Source organism: Rhododendron vialii, chromosome 3a (genome assembly GCF_030253575.1).
Source record: "Rhododendron vialii isolate Sample 1 chromosome 3a, ASM3025357v1".
Lineage (NCBI taxonomy): Eukaryota > Viridiplantae > Streptophyta > Magnoliopsida > Ericales > Ericaceae > Rhododendron > Rhododendron vialii.
The window spans coordinates 27,811,016-27,825,267 of record NC_080559.1 but is presented as its reverse complement, the minus strand read 5'-3'; the positions used below and the strand labels follow the sequence as shown (position 1 = coordinate 27,825,267).

General features: G+C 38.5%; 1 protein-coding gene across 2 annotated transcripts; it reads left to right on the top strand.

The window, feature by feature from the left end:
- The first annotated feature begins 227 nt into the window (after positions 1-227).
- Positions 228-3,069, top strand: LOC131319143 (BAG family molecular chaperone regulator 2-like). 2 transcript variants are annotated; one of them, XM_058349283.1, is made up of 5 exons: positions 259-1,251; positions 1,559-1,815; positions 1,933-2,079; positions 2,200-2,447; positions 2,502-3,069. In XM_058349283.1, exons 1-5 carry the CDS (start codon positions 1,041-1,043, stop codon positions 2,731-2,733), a joined length of 1,095 nt encoding a protein of 364 aa, XP_058205266.1. In that variant the 5' UTR covers positions 259-1,040; the 3' UTR covers positions 2,734-3,069. The 2 variants fall into 2 exon arrangements, with proteins under 2 accessions (XP_058205265.1, XP_058205266.1); XM_058349282.1 differs by having other exon boundaries at positions 228-1,251; positions 2,200-3,069.
- Positions 3,070-14,252: the final 11,183 nt, after the last annotated feature.

The following is a 14,252-nucleotide window of genomic DNA, read 5'->3' as shown; positions in this document are numbered from 1 at the left end:
ATATCGTTTGAGGCGTTAACAAAACACCCAAAATCACTTCAGAATTGTGCTACCCAAAGCGGGAAAAAAAACTGCTGTGCACAGCAGTCTGTGCACGTAGCACAGCTCTTATATTTACCCTTTCTTTTTTTTTCTTTTTTTTTTTTTTTGAAAGGATTTACCCTTTCTTTCTCTCCTCAGATAACCTTCAAACAGAAGCCTAATAGGCAGCTTTCGTGTCCCATCACAGAAATTTTTTATTTTTACGGGAACAAATACTCCTACTCCATTGTTAAAGGCAATACTATAATACTCGAGGGTTCACAAGCCACAAGGAGTAATATAATACTCGCGTCTTATATATATACTCTGCTAATTGTTCTCTTCGTTGTACATTCAATTTTTTTTTATATTTCGTTTCTCTCTCTACCCCTCTCCTCCTTCCGGTCTTCTCCAGACCAAAGAAGAAGAAATAGCATTGAGAAAATTCATCAATAATTCCACATTACTTCCATTTTCAGACTCATACAGCTCTTAACGTCTTTCATTCGTTATCCGTTGTGTCCAGATTGTTGTTGGGTTCGATAATTTTTGAGGGTTTAATCCACTAGCTACATTTGGGCCGAAAGAGATCTGGAGATTTCCTATCCTAGAGAGAGAAATTAAAGCCCAGAAAAGTCCCTGTTTTTACGGGACGTTTGAGCCGATCGACGACTGTAGTCAGGCGATCTATCTGCCGGTTTTCTTGGCGAGTAAGATTTCGAGATTCTTGAGTGCGATTTTAATGTTTCTTTCCTTCAACGCCACTGGTTCATATCCAAATGGGGATATGTAAAAAAGGAGATTGCGAGTGACTGCGCGTTTTCTCTCTCCACGTAATTCATTTTTTCTCTCTCCTCTCTCTTGGGAATTTGACGCGCGTGGTGCTGGGGCGATGAGGACGGCTGAAACAGGCGACGACTCTTGCAGATCGTGATAAAGTCAAACGATTGGTACAACTCCGTCGTGCTAAACCCGTTTCGGATTCAAACTCTGCTCGACCCGTTTGCAACGAGGTGAAGATGATGAGAATGAAGACTAAAACAACACCGCCGCCGCCGACAACCAACGGGAGCTCCGCCGCCGGTGAGTGGGAGGTGAGACCCGGAGGAATGCTGGTTCAGAAGCGAACGGATTCGGATCAAACCCGTATCCCACCGCCCACCATCCGGGTCCGGGTCAAATACGGGTCGGTCTACCACGAAGTGAACATCAGCTCCCAAGCCTCCTTCGGTATCCTCTAAATTCTCTGTCCAATGGGGTTTTCAAGGGTTTTTTTTTTTGTATGGCAAAAGTTTAGTAGACATCTATAATTATGTGACGGGTATTGTAAGTGGCAGAGTGGCCTTGATGCCATGATTCACTGAGATTCAGTCCAAAGAAATGGATTAGGAGAGTAGCGTTTCGAAGAGTAAACGAGGACTCTTCTAGTGCTGCTCGTATAAACTCAACCTATTCCTCAGCCACCCGATTTGTAAATGGATTTTTTCAAGTTAGTCCATTGATTTTGATGAATTTATGGATTTTGGGATTATTGCAGGGGAATTGAAGAAGATGTTATCAGGGCCCACGGGCTTACACCACGAGGATCAGAAGCTGATGTACAAGGACAAGGAGAGGGACTCCAAGCAGTTCCTCGACATTGTTGGGGTCAAGGACCGTTCGAAGATGGTCCTGGTTGAGGACCCAATTAGCCAAGAAAAAAGGTACCTCGCGATGAAAAAGACTGCTAAGATGGAAAAGGCTTCGAAATCGATCTCCGATATCAGTTTGGACGTCGATAGGCTAGCTGGACAGGTATAATTTTGCTGTACTTGGTAATTTTGGGAAGCATTTTTTAGAGGGTGATAAGTTGGTTGATTGAGTGTGAGTTGAATTTTTCTGATGGAATTTTGGTTGATTGGAATTGGGTAGGTATCGGCTCTTGAATCGGTGATTTATAAAGGTGGGAAGGTTGAGGAGAAGATGTTGTTGAACCTGATTGAAATGTTGATGAATCAGCTGATTAAATTGGATGGGATTGTGGCTGATGGGGATGTGAAATTGCAGAGGAAAATGCAGGTAGTTTTGACTTGGCATTCAGGATGTGGATTTTAGTTTTTGCCATGTGAGAACATCAGTTGTGTGAGATACTGACTCAAAAATTGGAAATTTCCAATTTTGGTGTCACCTACATTGCAGGTGAGGAGAGTGCAGAAATATGTTGAGATTCTTGATGTGTTAAAGGTCAAAAACTCGACGCCTACGAGCAACGGAAGCGAAATTCCGCAACAGCCATCACCAGTTCAGCAGAATCAACCACAGAGGCGCTCAAATGGGGAAATTTCTTCCCCGAATCAACCTAAGTACTCAAATGGACAAATTTCTCCGCCAACTCAACAACCGAAGTACTCTAACGTAGAAATTTCTTCCCCAAATCAACAACCGAGGTACTCAAATGGGCAAATTTCGTCCCCAAGCCAACAGCATCATCATCAACAGAGCTACTCAAAAGGGCAAATTTCATCGCCGAACAAGCAGCACCAGCCGAGGCATTCGGTTGGGCATTCGCCAATCCAGACAGAGCCCCAACCTCAACAGCCGTCGAGGCATTCAGCTTCCGGCGCAGCAGTGGTCATAACCACGCAGTGGGAGACGTTCGATCCCGCCCCACCTTCGACATCAAACGCCGGTAATCCAGTACATCCCAAATTCAATTGGGGCTTGCTTGAGTAAAGCAATGGGTGAAGTATATGTTCTAGTGTGTGTGGATGCGTGCTTTTCAAATTGTGTCAAGTTGGTTTGGTGTCTATTCTCCATTCTTTTGTGTATTTAGATTTTGCTAGCAAACCCCCTTTCTCAATTGTTATTCAGCAATAAATGGGGTTTTCATTGATAAAAGATTATACATTGTTCTTCTTCTTCTCATTTTCCTTGTTGTCCTCCTTAGCCATTGCCATTTTATGTTTGTGGCATTGGCAGTGATGATAATAGTATATGTATGTAGATTTGTCACTTGAGATATAATAAGGATCTTAAGTGAAGGATAAATGCATTATGGGCTCGGACATATCTCTCTCTCTCCCTCTCTCTGGTTGTGTCTGTGGCTTAGAGCAGGTCAATTCTACTTCTGGGACTTTTCTAGTGCTTGGTGCATGACGATGAATGTGGTATGCCTTTCTTCTTGGTAAGGAATATATAAGGATAGATGATGACAAAGGAGAATACGAATGAAGGATAATCTGTTCTCAAATCAACTAACCCACTCAACTGATAGGAAGAGAGTTTAATTACTATAAACTATAAAGTGATCTGCAGGGAATGATGACAGTGGATTAGTTTAAACATTTTTCAAAGATGTGCGTTTTTGGATCCCTCTAACTTCAAACTCACTTTTTCCATGTAAAGAAGCTGAAAACTTGGCGTCTTTTGCCCATTGTAATGAACTTAGGAAGTGAAAGCTATTAATACTAGCAACCAAAGTGGAACCGTTCTTTTATTTTTTTACAGACAAGGGTGTTCGGACCATCTTACATGTATTTTGAGTAATCTCTTTTATGGTTCAATTAAAGGTAAGACATCCGTTTTAACTAGGATCAAATCTAACTAAAGTCCATAAAATTCTCTAGTTTTCCGAGAAATACTAGAAGAGATTGCGTTTTACGATGACAATGCAGATAAATGTAAATTCTGTTTTTTGACTTTATGAATTATGTGTGGACTGTCGGTGGACCTAAAATCAGGTTTAAATTGAAGGAATGCATTCTAAGTTAAACTCAGATAATAGACCCCGTTCAAATTTTGTAAATAAAGAACTTTTAGAAAAGGAAGATAATTTCAAGCTAAAAAATAATGTGTTCACGCAAATAATTTTCCTACCAATATGGATCTTGTTTAATAGATCTCATTGAGATTTTTTAAATGGTGCAAAAAAAATTGAAATATTATTTTTCATTTTCGTTATATTTGAGTTTAAAATTACCTTCTTTTTGAAAAAGAAGGTATAAATATGTATTATGCTGTTGACGAGTTTTGAGACACAGCAGAAGGGGTGGGAGTCACAATATGGATGCACATCTGCACTTGAGAGAAATGTGGGAACTAAATAGGAATTATCTGTCGAGAGTGAGAGACAGATAAAATCACTTTAATATGCAGACTGGGAGACACAAAATTGAGCTTACGTAGTAGTTACTTGATGAAAATTTCATTGTGAATAAGAACAATCGGGATGGTAGTTCAAGTGGTTGAGCCAGCCCGGTTAAAACCCTCTTCTCGTTCCACCGGTCCTGAGTTTGAGTCGACTTAGGACTAGATGGTTGGGCTATGGAGGCCATACGTCTACTTGCATTTCGGTGGAGTTCTGGGTGATGGGTCCCGCGACGTGGCGATGGACAAATATGTCCTTCCTGACCGGGTCAACTATGGCTTAGATCCGGACATTCCAGGACGGATGGGTTCCTCTTCTCATTCTGTAGTCACGCGCAAAGAGGTTAACTACATTGGTCGCCCCAACCCGCCTTTTCCTTGAACTCATGAACTCTTGAAGGGGTAGGGGGCTTTGCGTGCCAAAGTTGTTATTATTATTTCCTATTTTGGCTGATTTCCAAAGATCTAGCACAACATCAGGGTATCAACCTAACACAAAGCATTCTTCAAAAGCCATGCACTTGATTGCCAAGGTCCCAAAACTAGGAAAGGAGGTGAGAGCTTTATCAGGTCCAATAGAAACAGTGGACAAGTTCACACCAAATACTATTAGGAAGAACCAATGGTATGCGAGGGTTACCCATAAAGTTGGACAAACCAGCAATAATTGTGCACACCAACTTTTAAAAATTACCCTATAGGCAGTTTTGCTATAATACCGTGTCGCACAGGGAAATCTAAACAATAGCGTCCGTAGGAACGTCAATGGATACATTGCTACAATATGAAGCTAAAAGGCTAAAAGCTGAGAAAATTCGAAAAGCAATCCCGAAACTTCTTATTTTAAGTTTTAATATGTATGTTCTACCACTCAAATCAAATTCATCGCTTGCATGCGAACAAAAACACACAAATCCTTTGGTGAAACTAAAAAATATCCATCCCTAATCTCCTGATGCACATAGTTAAGGAAATTAGCTGAAGGAAACTCTCTCTCTCTCTCTGATCTCTCTCTCGGTTGTGGTTGTTGCATAATGATTATCCTTTATACCTTGCTTCCCAGGGAGGATGCAAGATGAAAAAGAAGGGAATATGTGAAAGAGCTATTTGTACGCAAACAACTAATCCACTCATCAATTGACAGAAAGGGAAAGTCTCATCGTAAAGTTCCTGCAGGAAATGATAACGGGGGAATATTTTAACCCTTTAAACAGACCAGTGTTTTTGGATCCCAGTAGCTTGAAAAACACTAAAATTTCCACATGATCAAGAAAGCTGAAAACTTGGCATCTCTTCCAGGCCACTTCTAACAGCATTAGGTACCAAATGCCCACTACCAGCAACCAGAGAGTTGACCTACTTCAGGATTACGCCTCTGCTCAATTCTATAAAATTTTCAAAGTTCCTCTCATAAGAAAGAGTATAAGTGACTGCATGGAAAGAGATATATAATAAAGCATCGATCGATCGATTCTGGTGGATGAGGCATGGGTTAGGGTGGGAGTGTCGGTACGTTTCACCGAATGATATGATCAATGGATATTATTAAAGCAAGTGTGAGGAAGTGTAATCCTGTTACTTAAAACAAGTTCAAAATCTTAATTTATTCCTCATGGTCCATGAATGAGTTCGCGACAGAGCTTTCTATATCGTAGGGGTTCCACTAATTTTCGCGGTTTGGGTCAAAGGAATGCATTTTTGAAAGCTACAAATTGTGGATCCTTAAAAACAAAAAAAAAGACGTTTTGCTGCAGGAGAAGGGCTGGTTTTGGATGCCAAGTTTTTATTTCCTTTTCTGATCTATCTCGAAAGATTCATTAGGGCTGGTTTAGGTCAAAGGAATGCTCTTAAACCCATTCCAGAGATACGCTATAATCATGAAGTCTATATTGTTTCTCTCTGTAATCATGTTCTCTCAAGTGTCGTAACCAACAACAAAATGCATATCGCACTCTTTGTTATTAACTCAGCATCCGGCCCAATGGACAGATAATCCGAAAGGCTAATTTCATCGTCCACTCACAAGAGGCTCGTATAAAAACAATGCAAAACTCATTGGGCAAAATGCATATTGCGTTCTATACCTTGCAATTTATATTGAGTCTAAAACTTCCTGTAAACGTCCTTAATCATCAAAATGTAAATGACAAACAATTGTTACTAGGCCGTACAAACACATCGTCAACATACAAGCATCCAGGGCCAAAACAAATTACGGTGAAATTTGAGCCTTGCTATTGTGTTTTGGCCAATTAGGATTTTCGTTATTGACAATAGGAAGAGATGAGAATGATACAGAGAGAGGACGACTATAGGGCCCAAAATACTCCCTCCGTCTCCAATCTTTAGTCATTTTTGGGAGTTCGTGCCACTTTTCGATTAATTATATTATGCAATCTATAATTTTTTAGGTAATTTTGAAAACATCGTTTAAAAAAGCTCGTTGACATCTATCAAATAAGATCCATATTGCATATAAATAATATTACCAATACAAAATTATAATTAATTTTTTTATTTGGTTGAGATAGGACAAAGGACAAAGGAATAGGGACGGAGGGAGTATACAATATGGCCTTAGGCAAAGAAGGCCTTATGAAACGGCCACAGCAAACGAAAATGAAATGCAATATCATACCCGTTAACAGATGGGTACAATGTATACTCTATTAGGATAGGCCCAAACAGAAAGGGGCTGGGCATAGACAACCCACTAATTTGATGGCCTTTTCATGTTTAATTACTACAGCCATGGGTAACATCCATTTATTAGTATTCAATGTTATTGAAGACCGTGCGCAAGGATTTTGAGACCCACAGAGAACAAGGCTGGTATGATTTTGGGGCCATGGCTTTTTGCAGAACCCCAAGTTCTATCCCTGTCAGGGAAGTTTCGTTGATCGGTATAATAAAGGTATACAGAATACTCCCTCCGTCTCATTTGTTTGTTCATTTTTTAAATTTCAACTTTTTAAGGGAACATAATGATTGCTCTTTAAAAGTTTTGATTTTTCAAGAATGTCCCTCAATTTTCTAGCATTAAATGGGAGTGTACATTCTCCAATGAATTATTTTTTGAAAGAGAAAGGGCATTAAGGAAATTTTAATAAGTTAAACTCATATTGGACAAATATTTTGGGACACTTAAAAGTAAAAAAATGGACAAAAAAATTGGGATGGTGGGAGTAATTCATCTGTGCTTCAGCAGTCCTAAAATCAAAACTTGTGGAACCTAATTGCATAAGAGAATTATATTCTACCCTATCCGTCCCATTTTCATTGTACGGAGTATCTGATGTCAATACTCAGGTTGGAAATCAAAAGCAATGTGCCATTGTGAAATGTGAATATAATTCTACAACTCGACTCGAATTCTTAATCTAATATTTTAGGACAAAATTATGGATGACCTCCTTCCCCCCCCCCCCCCCCCCCCCCCCCCCCGGGAAAATTATGGGAGCCATTTGAAACAACGAGTACCACAAGTTTCTTTGCCGGCTAATGGGAATTGGGGGCCCAAATAGTTGGCCCTGAACTGTGGGGCCTAAAGCAGAAAGCTATAACGAAACTGTTAGGATTCAGAAAAAAATTTTCCGAAAATGTCGGGAAAAGTGAAATTAATGATTTACATTCAGTTTAATGGGTACGACCCAAATATTAAAGTTTTGAACTATTAATTTCTCTTTCGGAGAAACTTTTTCCGTACCGTAACATTGCTGAATCCATAAAACAATCGGCTAAAGAATGCTTAAAAATTACTAAAAAACTTTAAACTAAAGTTTGCCTTTTCAGATTAGCCAGAAGCCCATGTTTGACTCGCAATTCCGGCCGTTCCATTTACCAAAAGACAGAAATTCGTTTAATATTTTCAACTTAAGTTAGTCAAGCAGAGCAAATATTCATACTCGTAAATACTCTGATGGGTTAATTAATATGCGAAAAAGCTTAACAAAGTGGATGAAATTTGCTCATCAATTTTTGGTTATTGGGCCTTGCTGTGCCATGCAACGTATCCTTTCATATGTAGGACTTGTTGACGGTTTTTTTTTTAAGGCAATATATAGCAACGAGGGTTAGTGGGTCAGGGTTAGCCCATGGGATCCAGAGGCTATCCATAGCTCTGGCCTCCAAAGCCCCACCCCTCATGAAACTCGAACTTGGTCACCATCAGGACAGGAAGATGAGTTACCAACTTCATATGTAAGACTTCTTGAGGTTTATTAGTGGAGTAGTATTATTTTTTGATATGAACATATTTAGGGTGTTCCAAATTCATTAATTAAAAAGGTACTTATTTTTAAATGTACGATATATTATGAGGTATAATCTGTCTCGTAAAGCGAAATGTAAATACTTATAAAATAAGAACTTTAGCAGAACGGAGCCTTAATTGATATCTTAAATTTGTACTGGAATTACAGTTCTTGATGGGTGGGCTAGTAAAAATGTTACAAGTACAACGCGTAGCAATATAACGGCAAGAGAAGAGGGTAGAAGCTTACTTTCACAGTTATCTCTGAATTGCTTTTTCAACTATCGTCGATTCAATATAATGATTTTCGAAACTTATCTTCATGAATGTGTTCAAACATATAGCTCGTTGGAGGATATATTTAAACTAAAAGAAATTATTTAAGGGTATGTTTGGTAACTTTTTCAGTTTTTTGTTTTTAAGAAACTAGAAGTAGAAACAGGTTTATGTTTTCATAAAAACAAAAATAAAAAACATGTTTGGTAATATTTGTGTTTCTCAAAAAAAAAAAAAAAAACTGGAAAAACACCTTTTTATAGTTTCTATAGTTTACAAAAACTCTAAAAAAAGTTTATGAAAAACAAAAAAGTAGAAACTTGTTACCAAAACAAGTTTTCTTCATTTAGTTTTCAAAAAAGTAAAAACGAAAATCAGAAACTGAAAAACAAAAAGCTTACCAAACGCCCACTAAGTCTTTTCTTTATGGGAGGTCAGGGTTCGAACTCCGTCGTAAACGTTTGTGGTTTAAGGATATGAATAGCCTTTGGACCCTCTGTGGAATATCTTACTTACTACCCCCTAACCTCTGCTGATGTATACCGGTTGGAAAAAAAAGAAGGTAAAAATCAAACTAAACAACATTATTAAACCACCTAAAAACTTACTAGAGAGCGATGATTTTGTTATTTATTTCTGGAAAAATATTATTCAGGTGCGGTCAGATTCTCCTCCTTCGGCTAAGTCAAAACACGTATATGCAAGTATTATAATTTGAGCTATGCGGCCAGGGGCGGATGCACGTGAGGGCAAGGGGATCATGTGATCCCACTGCCTTCCAAACTACCCCACGTTGGTTATACATATTTGGGACATCTTAGTAAATTTGTCCCAAGTACTACAACAATAATTCAATTCTTGCCCTCACCAAATCCCCACATCACCCAATCAGTCTCTCTTTCTCTGAAAAAGTTTCTGAATAATTTGACCCTCTTGTCCACTTTTCAAGTACAAACCTACCCCACCCCCCTTGTTTCCTCTGTGTATCTTTGATTTTTTTATGAACGCAAAACAACATCCCATAACTTTAACAGAACCAAAAAAAGAAGAAGAAGAAACAGCAACAAATTATTATTCCCTCCGTCTCACTTTGTTGTGCATGTTTCCTTTTTTGGACATCTTAAAAAATTGTCTATATCTTTTAATGTATAATATTTTATATATTCAATATGGATCTTATTTGATAAATTTCAATTAATTCTTTTAAACAAAAATTTTTAAATCATAAAAAAATATTAATATAGATTGTGAAATATAGACAATTTTTTGTGAGATGCCAAAAATGAAACATGCACAACAAAGTGGGACGGAGGGAGTGTAAAATTTGACCCCAGTGCCATGAATTTCTGGGTCCGCCCCTGTATGCGGCGATATGAAACACGGCATCTATGATCTCATCTAACTCTATATTAAACTTTCCAACACAAACTCATCTACAGGATTTATTGGCTACTTGATTTACTATTATTATTTTTAGTAAATAACTTAATTTGTTATTGGTGTGTGTGTATTGTCACCGATTACTTAATTAATTACTTGCATTTTTTTCATCGACAAGGCGGCCTTTCACCATTGATCAGAGTAAACTTGAATTTGAATTCTTCTTCTTCTTTTTTTTTATTTGTTTTGGGGGGGGGGGGGGGGGGGGGGGGGTTTTTGTGTGTGTTTTGTTGCTTTCATGGATGCTAAATGATGTTGACTGCATTGCGACTTCAATGGAACGGCTTGAGAAGACCGCGTCTACTTAATTTACATATATTTTTTGGCCCTTATTTACCGTTGAAAAACCCTCAACATTATTAATCTACATAATAAAATACAACTGTCTTTTGAATTTGAATTGAACGGCTTGAGAAGGCCGCGTCCACTTAATTTACATACTTTTTTTTGGCCCTCATTTACCTCTCAAAAACCCTCAACGCTATTAGTCTGCATGATAAAATACAACTGCTCAATTTAAAAGATACAAACGAGGATCGCCTCGGTAGCTGTCTGGTGATGCAAACGTCTTTTCGATTCAAAATTTATTCTTCTTTTATTTAATTTTATGCATGCTTTAGTATCACTCGATCCATTGCTCCATTCTTTCTTTCGGCCTGATCATTTTTAACACCAATTTTGAAACAACGACCAATTAATATCACTTTGCTACATTGGTCTAGCTAGATCTTTGACTGTGTTGGGTTGGCAAGTTGGTTTCCTGCGTTAATAAAATGCTACACTTTAAATCTGCGAGGATCTGAAACTGCACTGCAAATTTAGGTTACCTATTTGTTGATGACGGACGGACGTCGTTGGGAAAGGAATTTGCTAAGGTCTCAGTCAATAGATTTGTGTGAAGACGTTTTCCTTTTTTAAGGTTTATATATATAGAACGATTAGGATAGCCAAATAAGATAGAATAGCGGGGAAGTTCTTACAGTAACTAGATTGGATGATCGTTATGTTATACTAGCTTAACTAGAAGGCACCTTCGGAGGGTTTGTTCGATCGTTAACTTTAAGGTTTCGGAAATAGTAAAGGTGTGCGCAAGCTGACCCCGGAAATCTAATTATAAAAAAAGAAGAAGCTTAATTAGAAGGCACATTCGGGAGGAGTCAGACAGAGGGTAATGCAAGCTGTTGATTTATGTTCAAGTTAGACTATGTTGAGATCAATGTTCCTTTGGGACGGACATTCATTGATTATTCTCCAATGGCCACGCGGGTCGAATAGGTTGGCCCGTCGACCGGAGTTATCACCGAACCGCCTGCCTGCCATTAGCTATATGCTATACGAACTCATTCTGTATAACTCAAAATTCTCGCTCTCGATCAAAAATAAAAATTGGTGCCAAGTATAACTCAAACCTACGAAGGTAACGGAGGCAATTGCACCAGAAGTGGCACTCCTCCCTCCTTCAACCACGCACGACAAGAAGTCCTAGGGAAAAACGAGATGCTCAAAGCCAGTGCCAAAACCTAACGCTAGTCGATATTGACGAAGGATTAACCCCACGAAGCAAGAATACTGTGATGAAGGAAAATCCAGTGAATTGATCGGACTTCCCACTGGTATACAGCGAGTTGGTTCCATAGTTATTAGTTGAGATGTGTGTAAACTAAACCAACCACTCAGTATTATAAAAAAAAAGGTTCAAAAAACATGTTTTTGCCCACCTTTAAATTCCAACTAGAAACTTTGAGTTCTATGTTGTTAGTCATTGCATGGTTCAATGGTTCTGCTCAAATGTTGATAACTCAATTGTCCGGATCGCAAAAGGGTCTGCCGAATAGGATTTTTCCATGGGGAGGGGCAGCGCAAACAACCCCCCCGGTTCTTAACCCGTCTACTATTTCCATCACCGTACAAAATCCAGGTCTTCTTCGCCCATCTCAGTAGCATGTCCATGGTTGCAATCTCCATTGATGCAACGCAGCCTTCTTTTACGAAATTAGTTGCAAGAAGAGATCACGAACTTGCTTATGTTAAATATTCTCTCTTTGAAATATAAATGCAAATATGTATGAACTAGAGGTACTCCCTCTTCGAACACACGATAATGAGAAAACTCTCAATTTTTCTTTTAATTCAATTAACAACTCCTTAGCCATAAGACTTACAACCTTGTTTATACTAATACAATTTCTAAACCTAGCTTTCTTAAAATCTAAAATGGAAAATAAACATAAGGAAATAAAATCAATCCTTCCTAGTTTTCCTTGACCAAAAACCCTATTCAAAATAGGAATACTAGATCAAATCAAACTAGGAAAACTAAATACTTATAAATTATCTTGACTAAAATAAAACATTCCTATTAAAATGCTAAACTCAAAATAATAAATTAAGATTCCTATATTTTTAGAATAATCAAAATATCGGCCTGCATCATCCTCCCCCGCTTGAAGAAACTCGTCATCGAGTTTATATAGTTGAATTCGCCGAAGCTTGTCTGCATCAATCTTGTATTTCAAATTTATTTTTTTCAACCCAAACTGTAAACAACAATCTGAAAATTATAAGAAAATAATTTCCATCAATAAAACAAATCTACATTCCTTCCGGATCGAAACACAAGAACACTTGCATGTAGTGTATTCAATAAACTCCCAAAACAGATCAATAAATTCAGTTTCCAACAACGCCAACTTTGTAAGTAATTCTTCTTTTTGCAATATTTTTTGATTTTTTTTAAAGAATTTTCTCCACTGGTTTTTCGTCAAAAACTGATGGCTTATTCCAATCCACTACTGGATCTAGAATAATATTTGATGTGAATGGCCACTCGATGGTAGCTTCATCCACTTTTGTCCTCCCCCTCGACTGATGGTTACCAGCCAAAGGTTTGGTGATAGAAATATCATCCGACACCTCCTCCTCTTTCGGAAACCGAGGTTGAACCGGACGACGGCGAGGTGGGTTCCAACCAACAGCCATGGCAGCCACCTGATCGGTTAGGACGCCAATCGCATCCATCACATGCTGCTCAAGTTGTTGGAACCGCGCCTCCATTCGTGCTTCTCGTGCAGCTTTACTTCATTCATACACATCTTCAGCAACAGCATAACGACCATAATGGAATCCTTGTCGCACCATAACCTGGCTCTGATACCAACTGATGCAGCGCAGCCTCATTTTATGAAATTAGTTGCAAGAAGAGATCACGAACTTGCTTATGTTAAAGATTCTCTCTTTGAAACATAAACACAAATATGTATGAACTAGAGGTACTCCTTTTTCGAATACACGATAATAAGAAAACTCTCAATTTTTCTTTAATTCAATTAACAACTCCTTAGCCCTAAGGTTTACAATCTTATTTATACTAATAGAATTCCTAAACCTAGCTTTCTTAAAATCTAAAATGGAAAATAAACATAAGGAAATAAAATCAATCCTTCCTAGTTTTCCTTGAACAAGAAACCAATTCAAAATAGGAATAATAGATGAAATCAAACTAGGAAAACTAAATGCTTATAAATTATCTTGACTAAAATAAAACATTCCTACTAAAATGCTAAACTCAAAATAATAAATTAAGATTCTTATATTTTTAGAATAATCAAAATATCGGCCTACATCACCCATGGTGAGAAAGTCCCATGGTCGTGAATGGCAAGTCCAGTGTCCTTGAATGGCAAGTCCCATGGTCGGAAGCCCTCGTCGGCCGCGTTTTTTGTCCCCTCCCACTTGTGTTTCAGTTTGCAGATCTTGCGCATGCCGGATGGTAACGAGGAGGAGAACGGTTTGGAGATGGTGCTGGGTTGCAATAGACAATGGTTTTTTTTTTTGGGTGGCGGCGGTTGAAAGTTTGATCCTGCAGCAGCAGTAGTAGATAGTTAGGGTTAGGGTTAGGTTTTAGGTTTTTGGGTTCTGCATATTTTAGGGTCTTTCTGTGTTTCCTCCCGGTTGGGTATCCCCTAGTTCGAGTTTTCCTACCCCCGACTCTGGTCTCCCCAGATCTAGGGCCTAATAATGTTTTTGTAGGTTTTGATGGGGTTTCGTTATGTGGTTCCTGGGATCCATTTGTTGGTTGCTTCCTATGCCCACCGTGGCCGTGAAGGTTTGCCGACCATTCTCGATGTCGACTTGTTTT